Source organism: Diabrotica virgifera, chromosome 10 (genome assembly GCF_917563875.1).
Source record: "Diabrotica virgifera virgifera chromosome 10, PGI_DIABVI_V3a".
NCBI lineage: Eukaryota > Metazoa > Arthropoda > Insecta > Coleoptera > Chrysomelidae > Diabrotica > Diabrotica virgifera.
In genome coordinates, this window is record NC_065452.1 from 34,467,483 (window position 1) to 34,487,088 (window position 19,606).

At 39.0% G+C, this 19,606-nt stretch overlaps 1 protein-coding gene across 1 annotated transcript in view; it reads left to right on the forward strand.

Moving 5' to 3' along the window:
* The first annotated feature begins 16,251 nt into the window (after nucleotides 1-16,251).
* Nucleotides 16,252-19,606, forward strand: part of LOC126878470 (ionotropic receptor 21a) — a 174,643-nt gene continuing 171,288 nt past the window's right edge. The window contains exon 1 of the mRNA XM_050641214.1: nucleotides 16,252-16,874. Coding sequence (XP_050497171.1) covers nucleotides 16,260-16,874 — 615 coding nt within the window. The 5' untranslated portion in view covers nucleotides 16,252-16,259. The remainder of the gene's footprint in view (nucleotides 16,875-19,606) is intronic.

Here is a 19,606-nt window from a genome sequence, read left to right on the forward strand (position 1 = left end):
GAGCTGAAGAAATAATGCGGAGCACTGCAAGACACTCGAGATACGATCCAGAAAATAACACAGCCCAACAGTGTCTGGATACATTAAAACAAAAACTCTCCGTCTATTCAGGACGATTAAGAAGGTATAAAGTTAGTAACAACCGAAAATGTGACAATGCACTTTTTGAGAACTCTGAGAAGGCGTTCTACCGAAAACTGAACTCCACCGTAGAAACTGTAGACAAGTCTTACCCAAGCCAGGAAGAGATTCATGAGTTTTGGGGAAATCAACTTTCCAGACCAGCTGCTCTTAACAACAATGCTGGCTGGATAGAAGATACGACGCACAACTGTCACCACTACGTCACAGCTAACTACGAACCATTCACTACTGAAGAGGTCTCAAATATCATCAAAGAGCTTCATAACTGGAAATCTCCTGGACCAGACGGAGTCCAGAACTTCTGGCTTAAGAAGTTTTAGAGCATTCATGAGTGCTTATCAACATTAATTAACCATGTTATTTCTAACCCGCAAGAAATACCATCATTTCTAACTCAGGGAACCACTTATTTAATACCGAAGGATCAAAATAACACCCAAGATCCAGCCAAGTACCGCCCAATTACTTGTCTTCCAACTTTGTATAAATTGGTCACATCCTGTATAACCCGGCGTATCTACCAACACTGTGCTCTAAACAATATCATAGAGCCTCAACAGAAAGGATGCGCTAAGGGTTCTATGGGTTGTAAAGAACAACTTATCATCGACTCAGTCATTTCTAACCAGGCATTCACCAAAAAAAGAAACCTCTTTACTGCCTTTATTGACTACAAAAAGGCCTTTGATTCAGTACCGCATGAATGGCTTATAAATATATTAAGAATATACAAAGTCGCTGATAACATAGTGACCTTTTTAAGGCATATAATGACAGGTTGGAAGACTAAAATTCACCTCCAAATACCTGGTGAAAACAATATCGAAACGGAAAATATCGCAATCAACAGGGGCCTGTTTCAAGGAGACTCGCTGAGTCCATTGTGGTTCTGTTTGGCTATGAACCCTCTATCACAGCTATTAAACTCCACTGACTCAGGTTTTAGCATTAAAAACAACAATACTGTAGTAGCGAAGCTTAATCATCTGTTGTATATGGATGATTTGAAATTAATGGCTTCTACTCGAGACAATCTAGAGCAGATGCTAAAAACAGTAGAAACATTCTCTAATGATATTAATATGCAGTTCGGCCTAGACAAGTGCCGTGTTTTGAATATAGTCAGAGGAAAGGTACAGCCCGGTGGATTCGATATGCAAAATGGCCAGAACATCGAGGCCATGGGTGAAAACGACATATACAAATATCTTGGAGTAAAGCAGGCGCAGAAAATTGACCATAAGCAAATGAAAACTGAAATAACTACTGAGTTTATACGAAGAATAAAACAGCTGCTTCGTTCACAGCTTAACAGTAAAAATTTGTTTAAGGCACTAAACACCTACGCTTGTTCCGCACTTAGCTATTCATTTGGTATTGTTAAGTGGACAAAAACAGATATAGAAAATCTTCAGCGAAAAGTACGAACACACCTCACAAAGGCACAAAAACACCATCCTAAAAGTGCAGTAGAAAGAACGACATTACCACGGAATCTAGGAGGAAGAGGACTTATGGATATAGGTGAGCAATTAGATAAACAAATTGCTAATTTAAGAACTTATTTTCAGATGCAAGCTGAGACATCTACTCTACATCAAGCTATTTGCGCAGTAGATGACACAACACCGATGAAACTGAGGGAACCAGAAATGCGCATAAACCACCTCACTAAAGACGAAAAACTGCGCACCTGGATGGGTAAACCTCTGCACGGGCGACATCCCAATGAGGTCAGCCAAGACTATGTCGACAATACAGCGTCGAACTATTGGTTGACATCAGGAAAGATGTTCCCTGAAACGGAGGGTTCATTACTGGCCATTCAGGATCAGGTTATACCAACCAGAAATTACCTGAAATATATCATCAAAGACCCTCAGGTTCAAAACGACAGATGCCGATATGGATGTCAAGCCCAAGAAACCATCCAACATCTTACAGGGGGCTGCCAGGCATTTGCTGCAACTGAATACAAGGAACGGCATGACGCAGTGGGAAAAATCCTCCATCAAGAGATAGCTATCAAGCTGGGACTTCTCAAAACGGATCATCTCCCGTATTATCAATACGTCCCTGAGAGTATGCTTGAGGATGGCAACTACAAGCTATACTGGGACCGCACTGTGCTCACAGACCAAACAGTGGCACATAATAGACCAGATCTCGTACTAGTTAATAAATTAACAAGACAGACAACACAGTGGCGATACCTAACAACAATAATCTACGTAGTAAATTTACTGAAAAGATCGCCAAGTACAGAGATCTGGAAATTCAAATACGAAGGCAATGGAGAATGCAAAGTACCCAGACGATACCAATTATTATCTCTACTACTGGAGTCATTCCGAAGACCCTCCTCGAAAGCATAAAAAAGCTGGGTCTAAATGAACACCTTTATGAGACCATGCAGAAAGCTGTACTACTTGCGACGGCCAGATGCGTACGAAAATTTCTGGGAGAAACTCCAGCATACCAAGTCACCTAGGGCTCGAAAACACGGAAAGAGTCCCACCAGAGCTCAATCCTTTTGATACCGTAGGTATCTGGGATGAGTCAATTTTCCCCTTAGAGGGAGTGTGAGCCGTATGGCTAAATCTGGATAATAATAATAATAACTCCCTGTGGGAGTTTTTTGTCAGTTCTTCTATCAGGCGCGGCCCCCTGCGAATGGGGGATGCTTTCTGGGTATTCGTAGCGCCAATACCCAGAGAGTAGCAGGGATACTTGCCGTGGAACAAAAACTGACACCTGGCAGTAGGTATAAAATGCACACCCATGAGAATGGAGATAAATAATTTATGTTTAGGATCGCTGCCTGGGGATCGCCAGGGCACGTCTGGAGCCGGCGCTGGACGTGACAGCATGCGGGACGTCGGTGGCAGGGTGTTGAGGAGGCGGGCCCCTGTCATACAATCAGCTACAGCCCAACCACAACCACAACCACAAGCGAGCCAAACAACAACAAGAGCTCCACCCGCCGAAGGTGCTACGTTGGATCATCAGCCGGCGCTCACTCAAGCGGGACGACCGAGGCAGCGCATGAAATGGACTGTGTCCGTTAATGAAAACATTTTGCGCTTCTATTACAAGATGACAAACCTCGGTCAAGAAACAATCGGCTACCGACAACAGCTGTATGCCGAATTTTGCAGGACGTACCCAGATATTCAAATATCGGAGCAAAGAGTATCAGATCAATACCGGGTAATCATAAGGAACAACCTTATCCCAGAGACTAGACGCAATTCTATCAAAAGCGAAGTCGAACGGGAGATTAATAACCAAGAACAAGTTTTAGATCAAGTCCCTAATGAAATCCTCGATGAGCAGATTCCTGAGATTCCCATACCAGAAACTCAACCTGACAATACACAGCAGGAAAACAACGAGTTGCGCGATAGTCTAGCAAACGAAATGGCTCGTGCCGTACAAGAGTTTAATGGAACAAATCCACTTAGCAGACCACCGCTACCACGAATAAACTCTTGTAAGAAACTAGGTGCGCTGTTACAAATTGTGAACACTGAAGTCCTACCCAATTATGTCGTAGAAGCCCACACATTGGAATATCTGCATATGTTAATCTACTGTGCAGCAACAGCAATTGCTAATGTAATGGGCGTTAAGATCAGAACACGACGGAGTACTAATAACGGAAGGACTGGTAACAGAATTGCACCCTGGGAAAAAAGACTTCTCGGAAAAATTGAATTACTGCGTAGGGATATTGGTCAAGTCACAGAATATATAAGAGGTGTAACAAGTAGAAAAGTCATTAAGAGAGCTGAAGAAATAATGCGGAGCACTGCAAGACACTCGAGATACGATCCAGAAAATAACACAGCCCAACAGTGTCTGGATACATTAAAACAAAAACTCTCCGTCTATTCAGGACGATTAAGAAGGTATAAAGTTAGTAACAACCGAAAATGTGACAATGCACTTTTTGAGAACTCTGAGAAGGCGTTCTACCGAAAACTGAACTCCACCGTAGAAACTGTAGACAAGTCTTACCCAAGCCAGGAAGAGATTCATGAGTTTTGGGGAAATCAACTTTCCAGACCAGCTGCTCTTAACAACAATGCTGGCTGGATAGAAGATACGACGCACAACTGTCACCACTACGTCACAGCTAACTACGAACCATTCACTACTGAAGAGGTCTCAAATATCATCAAAGAGCTTCATAACTGGAAATCTCCTGGACCAGACGGAGTCCAGAACTTCTGGCTTAAGAAGTTTTAGAGCATTCATGAGTGCTTATCAACATTAATTAACCATGTTATTTCTAACCCGCAAGAAATACCATCATTTCTAACTCAGGGAACCACTTATTTAATACCGAAGGATCAAAATAACACCCAAGATCCAGCCAAGTACCGCCCAATTACTTGTCTTCCAACTTTGTATAAATTGGTCACATCCTGTATAACCCGGCGTATCTACCAACACTGTGCTCTAAACAATATCATAGAGCCTCAACAGAAAGGATGCGCTAAGGGTTCTATGGGTTGTAAAGAACAACTTATCATCGACTCAGTCATTTCTAACCAGGCATTCACCAAAAAAAGAAACCTCTTTACTGCCTTTATTGACTACAAAAAGGCCTTTGATTCAGTACCGCATGAATGGCTTATAAATATATTAAGAATATACAAAGTCGCTGATAACATAGTGACCTTTTTAAGGCATATAATGACAGGTTGGAAGACTAAAATTCACCTCCAAATACCTGGTGAAAACAATATCGAAACGGAAAATATCGCAATCAACAGGGGCCTGTTTCAAGGAGACTCGCTGAGTCCATTGTGGTTCTGTTTGGCTATGAACCCTCTATCACAGCTATTAAACTCCACTGACTCAGGTTTTAGCATTAAAAACAACAATACTGTAGTAGCGAAGCTTAATCATCTGTTGTATATGGATGATTTGAAATTAATGGCTTCTACTCGAGACAATCTAGAGCAGATGCTAAAAACAGTAGAAACATTCTCTAATGATATTAATATGCAGTTCGGCCTAGACAAGTGCCGTGTTTTGAATATAGTCAGAGGAAAGGTACAGCCCGGTGGATTCGATATGCAAAATGGCCAGAACATCGAGGCCATGGGTGAAAACGACATATACAAATATCTTGGAGTAAAGCAGGCGCAGAAAATTGACCATAAGCAAATGAAAACTGAAATAACTACTGAGTTTATACGAAGAATAAAACAGCTGCTTCGTTCACAGCTTAACAGTAAAAATTTGTTTAAGGCACTAAACACCTACGCTTGTTCCGCACTTAGCTATTCATTTGGTATTGTTAAGTGGACAAAAACAGATATAGAAAATCTTCAGCGAAAAGTACGAACACACCTCACAAAGGCACAAAAACACCATCCTAAAAGTGCAGTAGAAAGAACGACATTACCACGGAATCTAGGAGGAAGAGGACTTATGGATATAGGTGAGCAATTAGATAAACAAATTGCTAATTTAAGAACTTATTTTCAGATGCAAGCTGAGACATCTACTCTACATCAAGCTATTTGCGCAGTAGATGACACAACACCGATGAAACTGAGGGAACCAGAAATGCGCATAAACCACCTCACTAAAGACGAAAAACTGCGCACCTGGATGGGTAAACCTCTGCACGGGCGACATCCCAATGAGGTCAGCCAAGACTATGTCGACAATACAGCGTCGAACTATTGGTTGACATCAGGAAAGATGTTCCCTGAAACGGAGGGTTCATTACTGGCCATTCAGGATCAGGTTATACCAACCAGAAATTACCTGAAATATATCATCAAAGACCCTCAGGTTCAAAACGACAGATGCCGATATGGATGTCAAGCCCAAGAAACCATCCAACATCTTACAGGGGGCTGCCAGGCATTTGCTGCAACTGAATACAAGGAACGGCATGACGCAGTGGGAAAAATCCTCCATCAAGAGATAGCTATCAAGCTGGGACTTCTCAAAACGGATCATCTCCCGTATTATCAATACGTCCCTGAGAGTATGCTTGAGGATGGCAACTACAAGCTATACTGGGACCGCACTGTGCTCACAGACCAAACAGTGGCACATAATAGACCAGATCTCGTACTAGTTAATAAATTAACAAGACAGACAACACAGTGGCGATACCTAACAACAATAATCTACGTAGTAAATTTACTGAAAAGATCGCCAAGTACAGAGATCTGGAAATTCAAATACGAAGGCAATGGAGAATGCAAAGTACCCAGACGATACCAATTATTATCTCTACTACTGGAGTCATTCCGAAGACCCTCCTCGAAAGCATAAAAAAGCTGGGTCTAAATGAACACCTTTATGAGACCATGCAGAAAGCTGTACTACTTGCGACGGCCAGATGCGTACGAAAATTTCTGGGAGAAACTCCAGCATACCAAGTCACCTAGGGCTCGAAAACACGGAAAGAGTCCCACCAGAGCTCAATCCTTTTGATACCGTAGGTATCTGGGATGAGTCAATTTTCCCCTTAGAGGGAGTGTGAGCCGTATGGCTAAATCTGGATAATAATAATAATAACTCCCTGTGGGAGTTTTTTGTCAGTTCTTCTATCAGGCGCGGCCCCCTGCGAATGGGGGATGCTTTCTGGGTATTCGTAGCGCCAATACCCAGAGAGTAGCAGGGATACTTGCCGTGGAACAAAAACTGACACCTGGCAGTAGGTATAAAATGCACACCCATGAGAATGGAGATAAATAATTTATGTTTAGGATCGCTGCCTGGGGATCGCCAGGGCACGTCTGGAGCCGGCGCTGGACGTGACAGCATGCGGGACGTCGGTGGCAGGGTGTTGAGGAGGCGGGCCCCTGTCATACAATCAGCTACAGCCCAACCACAACCACAACCACAAGCGAGCCAAACAACAACAAGAGCTCCACCCGCCGAAGGTGCTACGTTGGATCATCAGCCGGCGCTCACTCAAGCGGGACGACCGAGGCAGCGCATGAAATGGACTGTGTCCGTTAATGAAAACATTTTGCGCTTCTATTACAAGATGACAAACCTCGGTCAAGAAACAATCGGCTACCGACAACAGCTGTATGCCGAATTTTGCAGGACGTACCCAGATATTCAAATATCGGAGCAAAGAGTATCAGATCAATACCGGGTAATCATAAGGAACAACCTTATCCCAGAGACTAGACGCAATTCTATCAAAAGCGAAGTCGAACGGGAGATTAATAACCAAGAACAAGTTTTAGATCAAGTCCCTAATGAAATCCTCGATGAGCAGACTCCTGAGATTCCCATGCCAGAAACTCAACCTGTTAATACACAGCAGGAAAACAACGAGTTGCGCGATAGTCTAGCAAACTAAATGGCTCGTGCCGTACAAGAGTTTAATGGAACAAACCCACTTAGCAGACCTCCGCTACCACGAATAAACTCTTGTAAGAAACTAGGTGCGCTGTTACAAATTGTGAACACTGAAGTCCTACCCAACTATGTCGTAGAAGCTCACACGTTGGAATATTTGCATATGCTAATCTACTGTGCAGCAACAGCAATTGCTAATGTAATGGGCGTTAAGATCAGAACACGACGGGTTACTAATAACGAAAGAACTGGTAACAGAATTGCACCTTGGGAAAAAAGACTGCTCGGAAAGATCGAATTATTACGTAGGGATATTGGTATAGTCACAGAATACATACGAGGTGTAACAAGTAGAAAAGTCATCAGAAGAGCTGAAGAAATAATGCTGACTACCGCAAGACACTCAAGATATGATCCAGAAAACAACACAGCCCATCAGTGTCTGGATACATTAAAACAAAAGCTCTCCGTTTATTCAGGACGACTAAGGAGGTACAAAGTTAGTAACAACCGCAAAAGCGACAATGTTCTTTTTGAAAGTTCTGAAAAGGCGTTCTATCGAAAACTCAATTCCACTGTAGAACGTGTCGATAAGACTTACCCAAGCCAAGAAGAAATTCATGAGTTTTGGGGAAATCAACTTTCCACGCCAGCTGCTTTTAACAGCAATGCTGGATGGATAGAAGATACGACACAGAACTGCCAACACTACATTACCACCTTTTACGAACCCTTCACTATTGAAGAAGTCTCAAATACCATCAAAGACCTTCATAACTGGAAATCTCCTGGACCAGACGGAGTCCAAAACTTTTGGCTCAAGAAGTTTTGGAGTGTTCATGAATGCTTATCAACACTAATTAATCATGTAATTTCTAATCCGCAGGATATACCATCATTCCTAACACAGGGAACCACTTATTTAATTCCGAAGGATCAAAATAACACCCAAGATCCACCCAAATACCGCCCAATTACTTGTCTTCCAACTTTGTATAAATTGGTCACATCCTGTGTAGCCCGGCGTATCTACCAACATTGTGCTCTGAACAATATCATAGAGCCTCAACAGAAGGGATGCGCTAAGGGTTCCATGGGTTGCAAAGAACAACTCATCATCGACTCAGTCATTTCTAACCAGGCATATTCCAAAAAGAGGAATCTTTTTACTGCCTTCATTGATTACAAGAAGGCCTTTGATTCAGTGCCGCATGAATGGCTTATAGATATATTGAGAATATATAAAGTCGATGATAATATAGTGACATTTTTAGAGCATATAATGACGGAGTGGAAGACTAGAATTCACCTTCAAATACCTGGTGAAAATAATATCGAAACTGAAAATATCGCAATCAGCCGGGGCCTGTTTCAAGGAGATTCGTTGAGTCCACTGTGGTTCTGTCTAGCTATGAACCCACTATCTCAGCTATTGAATTCCACAGACGCAGGTTTTAGCATCAAAAATAACAACAATGTGGTGGCGAAGCTTAATCATTTATTGTATAGGGATGATTTGAAATTAATGGCTTCCACTCGAAACCAACTCGATGAGATGCTAAAAACTGTAGAAACCTTTTCTAATGATATTAGCACGCACTTCGGACTAGACAAGTGCCGTATTTTAAATATAGTCAAAGGAAAAGTACAGCCCGGAGGATTCGATATGCAAAATGGCCAGAACATCGAGGCCATGGGTGAAAACGATATGTATAAATATCTTGGAGTAAAGCAAGCGCGGAGAATTGACCATAAACAAATGAAAACAGAGATAACTACTGAGTTTATACGAAGGGTAAAACAGCTGCTTCGCTCACACCTTAATAGTAGAAATTTGTTTAAGGCACTAAACACCTACGCATGTTCCGCGCTTAGCTATTCATTTGGCATTGTTAAGTGGACAAAAACTGACATAGAAAATCTTCAGCGAAAAGTAAGAACGCACCTCACAAAGGCACAAAAACACCATCCAAAAAGTGCAGTAGAAAGAACGACATTACCGCGGAATTTAGGAGGAAGAGGACTTATGGATATAGGTGAGCAATTAGACAAACAAATTGCTAATTTAAGATCTTATTTTCAGATGCAGGCTGAAACATCTACTCTACATCGCGCTATTTGCGCAGTAGATGACACAACACCGATCAAACTGAGGGAACCAGAAATGCGCATAAACCACCTCACTAAAGACGAAAAAATGCGCACCTGGATGGGTAAACCTCTGCACGGGCGACATCCCAATGAGATCAGCCAAAACTATGTCGACAATACAGCGTCGAACTATTGGTTGACATCAGGAAAGATGTTCCCTGAAACGGAGGGTTCATTACTGGCCATTCAGGATCAGGTTATACCAACCAGAAATTACCTGAAATATATCATCAAAGACCCTCAGGTACAAAACGACAGATGCCGATATGGATGTCAAGCCCAAGAAACCATCCAACATCTTACAGGGGGCTGCCAGGCATTTGCTGCAACTGAATACAAGGAACGGCATGACGCAGTGGGAAAAATCCTTCATCAAGAGATAGCTATCAAGCTGGGACTTCTCCAAACTGATCATCTCCCGTATTATCAATACATCCCTGAGAGTATGCTTGAGGATGGCAACTACAAGCTATACTGGGACCGCACTGTGCTCACAGACCAAAAAGTGGCACATAATAGACCAGATCTCGTACTAGTTAATAAATTAACAAGACAAACAATACTAATTGATGTGGCCATACCTAACAACAATAAATCTACGTAGTAAATTTACTGAAAAGATCGCCAAGTACAGAGATCTGAAAATTCAATTAAGAAGGCAATGGAGAATGCAAAGTACCCAGACGATACCGATTATTATATCTACTACTGGAGTCATTCCGAAGACCCTGCTCGAAAGCATAAAAAGCTGGGTCTGAATGAACATCTTTATAAGACCATGCAGAAAGCTGTACTACTCGCGACGGCCAGAAGTGTACGAAATTTTTTGGGAGATACACCTGCATTCCAAGTCACCTAGGGCTCGATAACACGGAAAGAGTCCCACCAGAGCTCAATCCTTTTGATACCGTAGGTATCTGGGATGAGTCAATTTTCCCCTTAGAGGGAGTGTGAGTGTGATGTACATACATACGTTTTATTAATTATTCTAAAAATAACGAAGTTGATAATCTCTAAAGCTAATATTGTTCTTCCTATACATACAAATTATTTTTAAGATATTTTAAGAGTAGGTACCTACTTATAAGTATGTGTTACGAATATACTTTTACAGAACATTCGATAAAGGTGTATTCTAAGAATAAACTTTTTCTAATATTCCTAGATACTACGTACACGAATGTGCTCAGTATATTCGGTACGATGATATTATTTGAAGTATATGCAAAGAACATGAAATTTAGAATGTTTTTAAGGTACATTCTATGATTGTACTACGCATATACTAAAAAGAATATACTCCGACGAATGCTGGTGGTATATGCTTTGAACATGATGCGAACATCATTGTTATGTGGGAGGCACTCTTAGATAATGTAGTAAATGCTAGTGAGGAAAGCGGACTAACGCTTAATGCTAATAAAACAAAATATATGACAATTTCCAAAACAAAACAACAAAACATTGTAAACATAAGAGGGGTGCCAATAGGAAAAGTTAAAAAATACAGATATCTTGGATTATCAATGAAAATAACGAGTATACAGAAGAAATAAAAATGAGAATTGGACAAGCTAGAGCAACATTTAACAAGATGAGGAAAGTATTATCGTTGACTGAAATATTAGTACATATTATGGAGTACAGTACTTATTAGTTTGCAACTCAAAATAAGAATACATATTACGTTCATATTAGTCCATGTGGTGAGACCGCTCCCGTCTGGAAAAATTTCTGATTCGGTTTCTTTGTGGATTCCTATTCAAAAATGTCCCCTTTAAACAAATCTGAAGGGTGCCGGGCGGAATTTTCGGGCAGAAATTGTTTAAACAATTTTTTTAAACAAATACAAAAGATCACTGTTTTTTGCTTCGGAACATATATTTTTAAGTTTTGTGGGTAATTCTAAACAATAAAGGTATCCTGTAAATTTTCTCAAAAATTGATAGTTTTCGAGTTATAGGCGATTCAAAATCTGAAAAATGCGAAAATACGCATTTTCAAGGCCTAAAAACTCATATTTAAATTAGTATTTTTGAGGTTGCCAGATACTTAAATTAAAGTTTAGACATTCAGCTTCAAGATTCTGGAGAGTGATTGCGTCTAACCTTAATTTATACCATTGTTTTTTAATTGTTAAATATGCGTGTTTATCCGATTTTTTTGCCGGTGCGGCGAGCCCTATTTCAAAAATCTCCCATTTTCCCCCGAAAAATATTTTTCTAGTTTTTTTGGAATATTCTAAACAAAATAAGTTTCTTGATATTTTTCTCAAAAGTTAACAGTTTTAAAGTTATAAGCGATTTAAAATCCAGAAATGCGTTTTTTGGAATTTTTCGGATTTTAAATCGCTTATAACTTTAAAACTATTAATTTTTGAGAAAAATGCCAAGAAACTTATTTTATTTAGAATATTCCAAAAAATCTAGAAAACATATTTTTTGGAGGAAAATGGGAGATTTTTGAAATAGAGCTCGCCGCACCGGCAAAAAAATCGGATAAACATGCATATTTAACAACTAAAAAACAACGGTATAAATTAAGGTTAGACGCAAGCACTCTTCAGAATCTTGAAGCTGAATGTTTAATCTTCAATTTAAGTATCTGGTAGCCTTAAAAATACTAATTTAAATATGAGTTTTTAGGCCTCGAAAATGCGTATTTTCGCATTTTTCTGATTTTAACTCGCCTATAACTCGAAAACTATCAATTTTTAAGAAAAATTACAAGATACCTTTCTTGTTTAAAATGACCCAAAAAACCGAAAAATTTATGTTCCAGAGCAAAAAAACGTAATCTTTTGTATTTGTTTAAAAAAATTGTTTAAACAATTTCTGCCCAAAAATTCCGCCCGGCACCCTTCAGATTTGTTTAAAGGGGACATTTTTGAATAGGAATCCACAAAGAAACCGAATCAGGATTTTTTTCAGACGGAAGCGGTCTCACCACATGGACTATACTATATGTTTTTTCCGTGATGCTGTATGAGGTGGAGGCCTGGATCTTAAAGAAAGAAATATGCGATCGACTTTAAGCATTCGAGTTGTGGACCTACCTACCGAAGAATATTAAAAATAAGTTGGGTAGATAGAATAACAAATGTTGAGGTCCTCAGAATGATGAAAAAGGAAACCATGCATACGATTATGATGAGAGTTACAATATCTCGGCCAAGTTATGAGAGGGAATAACTATGTGTTGCTGCAACCAATATCCATAATGCAGGAAAAACGAAGTATTGGAAGAAGATGCATCTTCTGGCTCAACAATCTGAGAAAGAGGTATAACTGCAGTTCCATCGACTTATTCAGAGCTGCAATCTCAAAAGTGAAAATAGCTGTGACGGTACCTAAAGAAGAAAAGAAGGAGATATCTTTAGAAACAAAGAAAACAGACGGTTTTATTCCTTAACATGTGTTTTAACTGAAACAAAAGTTTGAGACGCCCTGTAGGGAGGAAAATGTAGAAAGGTGGGTATACATTGAAATTATGTTATTAAGTGTGTAAATACCTAAGAAAAATTTAAAATAATAAAAAAAAATGAAGGCACTCGTGGGAGTGCCGACAGAAGTGAAAACTTCTTATACATAGTATATAAATAACGAGCTCAATCCTTTTTCCCCATCCAAAAAGAAGTGGTATACCTACTGCCGTGCTAAGCCCAAAGGCGGTAACTGATTTTTTATCGAAAATGAGATTGTTGTATTTCTAGGGTAGAACAGGGTATTTAGAATATATTTACAAAGTTCTTGGAGTTGCAGAAGTATTATAATGGGTATCTAGAATATATTTACAAAGTCTTTGGAGTTGTAGAAGCATTATAATATAATGAAACCTACCTAGAAATACAAAAATCTCATTTTCGATAAAAAATCAGTTACCGCCTTTGGGCTTAGCACGGCAGCCTATACCTATATCAAATACGCGATGCGTATGCCCTATACTATTTATGTATACATACACATAATTTATATACGTACAAAATTTATTTCAGCGAAGTGATGACGGCCGCAAATTCAATACTTTTTCCCCATCCAAGAAGTGCACAACATCCCTAAAAAAATTTTCAATTCAAAAATTTATTTCGTCTAAGCGATAACGGTCGCTAATTTAATACTTTTTCCCCAACCAAAAAGTGCACAATGTCCCTCAACTAGTTTTCACTTCAAATATTTATTTCGTCGAAGCGATGATGGTCGCAATGACGGTCGCTAATTTAATACTTTTTCCCATCCAAAAAGTGCACAACGTCCCTAAAGAAGTTTTCACTTTAAAATTTTATTTCGTGGAAGCGATGACGGTCGCGATGACGGTCCCTAATTCAATACTTTTCCCCATCCAAAAAGTGCACAACGTCCCTAAAGAAATTTTCACTTCAAAAATTTATTTCGTCGAAGCGATGACAGTCGCTAATTTAATATTTTTCCCCGTTCACAAAGTGCACAACATCCCTCAAAGAAGTTTTCACTTCAAATATTTATTTTGTCGAAGCGATAACGGTCTCTAATTTAATACTTTTTTCCATCCAAAAAGTGCACAACGTCTCTAAAGAAGTTTTCACTTCAAAAATTTATTTCGTCGAAGCGATGACGGTCCCTAATTCAATACTTTTCCCCCATAAAAAAAGTGCACAACGTCCCTAAAGCAATTTTCACTTTAAAAATTTGTTTCGTCGAAGAGATGACGGTCGCTAATTTAATAATTTTTCCCCATCCAAAAAGTGCACAACGTCCCTCAAGAAGTTTTCCCTTCAAAAATTTATTTCATCGAAGCGATGACGGTCGCTAATTTAATACTTTCTTCCATCGAAAAAGTGCACAATGTCCCTAAAGAAGTTTCATATTAAATATTTATTTCGTCGAAGCGATGACGGTCGCTAATTTATTACTTTTTCCCAGCCAAAAAGTGCACAACGTCCCTGAAGAAGTTTTCACTTCAAAAATTTATTTCGTCGAAGCGATGACGGTGATTAATTTAATAATTTTTCCACATCCAAAAAGTGCACAAATTCCTTCAAGAAGTTTTCAATTCAAAAATTGATTTCATCGAAGCAATGACGGTCGCGATGACGGTCGCTAATTTAATACTTTTTTCCATCCAAAAAGAGCACAACGTCCCTAATGCAGTTTTCACTTCAAATGTTTATTTCGTCAAAGTGATGGCGGTCGTTAATTTATTATTTTTTCCCAGCCAAAAAGTGCAGAACGTCCCTAAAGAAGTTTTCATTTCAAAAATTTATTTCGTCGAAGCTATGACGGTCGCTAATTTAATAATTTTTCCCCATCCAAAAAGTGAACAAAGTCCCTCAAGAAGTTTTCACTCCAAAAATTTATTTCATCGAGGCAATGACGGTCGCGATGACGGTCGCTAATTTAATACTTTTTTCCATCCAAAAAGAGCACAACGTCTATAATGAAGTTTTCACTTCAAAAATTTATTTCGTCGAAGCGGTGACTGTCATTAATTTAATAATTTTTCCCCATCCAAAAAGTGCACAAAGTCCCTAAAGAAGTTTTCACTTCAAAAATTTATTTCATCGAAGCAATGACGGTCGCTAATTTAATAATTTTTTCCATCCAAAAATGCACAACGTCCCTAATAAAGTTTTCACTTCAAATGTTTATTTCGTCAAAGTGATGACGGTCGCTAATTTATTATTTTTTCCCAGCCAAAAAGTGCACAAGGTCCCTAAAGAAGTTTTTACTTCAAAAATGTATTTCGTAGAAGCGATGACGGTCGCTAATTTAATAATTTTCCCCATCCAAAAAGTGCACAAAGTCCCTCAAGAAGTTTTCACTTCAAAAATTTATTTCATCGAAGCAATGACTGTCGCGATGACGGTCGCTAATTTAATATTTTGTCCATCCAAAAAGTGCACAACGTCCCTAAAGAAGTTTTCACTTCAATACATATACGTTCAAAATTTATTTCGATGAAGAAATGACGGTCTCGATGACGGTCGCGAAATAAATCCTTTTTCCCCATTCAAAAATACGTTTTACATTTATTTTAAATTTAAATATTTCTATACAATTTATGTATAGATACACATAATATAGATAGGTACAAAATTTATTTCTCCGAAGAGATGACGGTGGCGATGACGGTCGCGAAATAAATCCTTTTTCCCCATCCTTAAATAGGTTTTACATTTATTTTAAATTTAAATACTTCGATACAATTTATATATACATACAAATTATATATAGCATAAGCGATGACGGTCTCAATGACGGTCGAGATGACGGTCGCGATAACGGTCGCGAATTCACTGCTTTTTTCCCTATCCAAAAATCGCACAACGTCCCTAAAGAAGTTTTCACTTCAAAAAATTAGCGGAATCCGTTAATCTGTTCACGAAAAAATCAACTATGAAAATGAACATAATTATTTTAGGTGATGCAGAACTTTTGAAACTATGTATGTGTATTATAAACTTTACACCATTAATTTATTTAATTATCGGTTATTATTAATCGGTTAAAAGTATTTTTTTGCGTGTATAAATGAAATTGTAGATAAAACGCAGGTGTATAGATTACTACATTTATATTTCATGTATGTACACCTGACGTATGATTAAACATTTATTTTAATCAACAAGCAAGACTCCAATGAAACCGTATGTCAAAATAGATTACTCCTTTATAGGTAATCTGAGCAAAATGTTGCTATATTTCTCGGTTTATGCGATATTACAATGTGTAACAGTTTCGGCTTCTGGAAGTGTGGACAAAAGAGCACTGCAGAAATCTCACGAAAAATCCCAACAAGAAAAATGGGCAGATGCCTTTCTAAACAGAAACCAGTTGGAACGACAGTTGGATCTTGTGATGCTTTTAAAACAGATCACTGTTGACTACCTCTCTGACTGTACTCCGATTATTCTCTTTGATACGTTCACGGAAAAAAAGGACAATTTACTACTAGAAAAACTTTTAACAAGTTTTCCCATAGCTTATATGCACGGTCAAATTACCGAAGACTATGAAGTCAATTTATTCACAAACATCGACGATATGCAGCCCACATGTTTAAGCTACTTGCTGTTCATGAAAGACGTCATGAAATCAAAGGAGGTCATTGGAGAACAAAACAATGCTAAAGTAATTGTGATCGCAAGATCTTCACAATGGAGGGTGTTTGAGTTTTTATCTCACGAGGAGTCTAGGTATTTTGTAAATCTACTGGTTATTGTACAGTCTGAAAGAATTATGGCGGCCAATGAGGTAAGTGTGCCACTCTATTTGTTGTTTTTTTCTTAATTTTTCAATGTCTAATGTCAGCATTTTCCATAAATTATTAACTAAGTAAACGATATTGAGCTGGACCGTTGAGCTGGACGCAGTCTTGAGTGCTTTACATGTATGCTGTATCGATTTTATCGATATACTAAGCTAATATACAACATCTATAAGAACGCCACAATGGTAGTGAAGCTGCACGAGAATACCAATCCCATACGAATTGGCAGATGAGTACGGCAGGGCGATACTATGTCACCTAGCTGTTTATCATCGTTCTGAAATCAGGGCCGTATTTAAGGGGGGCAGGCTGGGCAGCTGCCCGGGGCCCCCACATTTCGGGGGCCCCCACAAAGCCCCAAACATAAGAGGTTCATTTAAACAGATATTGGCAGGAAATACAGGAACTCGACATCGACAATGTATGTGAAGTATAAAATGAAGGAGCGTAGAAGTGATAATATAATACATTGTTCATCGTTATGTTTTTCACCTTCCACCGGGTGATAGTCCAAAATGAAGCTTAAAATAGGACAAAACCTCGCAATGTTTACAGAATGGATCGATTTGCATGAAAATTTGAGAATTAGTAGTGGATAGTCCTAGAATCAAAATCTATATCATGCAAAAAGGCGCTTTTACCATGGGGGTGGTTGCCATGCACCCCATCTCGGGGGCGGTTGCCATGCACCCCATCTCGGGGGCGGACATTTTTTATTATATTTTGACCGCAAAAGTTGGTAAAAACATTCATTCTAAGCGAAAAACGTTCTATATATTTTTTTGATAAAATTAATAATTTTCGATTTATTCGCTATCGAAAGTGTTACGTTTTATTTCGAAAAAATCAATTATTTACGACTCACTCAATTTTTGCCGTAGAAAAATTTTTTTCAAACCAAGTTCTTGGGAATTAAATAACCTACAATTTCAGATTCATTTATACTCATTCCAATTTTGGATTTTTACATCATTTTGGAAAATTTAACTCTCAATGAAATTGAAGCTCACTCACTATAAAGCTTGCCAAAATTTATAGAAATCATTTAGATGAAAACTTATGTGTCCATCTGGTACAGTTTGTAAGATTTTTCAATTCATCTAAAGAGGAAATCAGCTCATCAAATATAAGCAAATAACTTCAAATGTACCAACTCCTAAAAGAAAATATGAATGATGCTTTTCCAAATGTTGAAGTGACACTTTGTTTATATTTAGTTCTGACAACGGCGTAACCAGGATGATCCTAAGGGGGGAGGGAAGTTACAACTTCAAAATGGCTTGATTTGTCAACAACACATAATGATGTTAAACGTATAGAGCTCAAAGTAGACCCAATTGGGGGTGGTTATAACCCCTAAACCCCCCTCTGGTTAGGCCTATGAGTTCTGATGCTAACTAACTGAAGTGGATAGAGATCATTCTCAAAATTTAAGTTAATTAAAAATCGCCTTCGGTCTACGATGGGCCAAGAGTGTTTGAATCATTGGTCACGATGTCTTAATGGAACTAGAATATGTCCCACATAATCAAGAAATTTTCAATTAAAATATCTCGAAAAGTTCCCGGACTTTAACCATACATCTTACTATTATTTTTAATATTTTACTGTAGCAAGAGCAAGTTATAGCTCTTGTACTTTTTATTATTTAAAAATATATTTATAAAAGTAGATCAACATTTTTTTAATGGTAGGAGGTAGGGCCCCCACTACCTTAAATCCGGCTCTGTCTGGAATGCTTGGTTGGAGGGAGATAGGTTTAAATATAGATGGACAAAATCTAAAGCCGGCCTCAAACGACTCGTGTACTTCGCAAGTACAGAATTATTCGCCCACTTGGAAAGTATGCGAGTTTGCGATTGCAATGACAAACAGGGCACTCACACGACGTGTACAATTTACAAGTACGCGAGCGTAAACATTTGGCTTAACGACCTTGACAAATGAATCAGTGGTGTGATTACTAATAAATAGACCAGGACATTTAGGAAAAAATAAATCGATATTTAAATACAGCACGTAGAAAGTTACACCTTTTTTCATTGTGTTCAGGATGACACCAGTAAACAAGTCAACAATAGAAAAATGGCTGGAAATGCATAGTTGCATTTTAAAGTGCATGGTATGCATCCAAAATTGCATAAACATGTCAAAATAAGTGTATTAGGGCCAGATTTTGTTACTCGGGGGGTTTTTGGGTCGCTGAGGACGAATACGCCATCAGAACTGACCATCGGGGCACCTGGTATCCAGGTTTACTGCAAGTTTCGGCTAAGTTTCCAGGTATTCGGCACTAAATTTATGCAAACAGATTACTCGGGAGTTCTTGGGGTTGCTGAGCAAAAATACGCCATCAAAACCTACCCCCCGTTGCACCTAATGTCCAAAAACCCTCCAAACTTCTGAAAATAACATCCTTAGCATTGTGTACCAGGTGGTCGGTTCTGATGGCGTATTCGTATTCAGCGACCCCAAAAAGAGCCTACTTAATCTATTTGCATGCATGCAGTGCCGAAAACCTTAAAAACCCCAGAAGATGACGTGCCTTAGAAGTGACCACGGGTACAAGGTGCTCCGGGGGTCGATTCTGATGGACTATTCGTGTTGAGCAGCACCCAAACCCCGTATAATCCGTTTGCATTAATTTAGTACCAAAATCCCTCGAAACTCCAGAAGATGACGAAGAAACGGCATTCACACTGGGCACCAGGGGCTA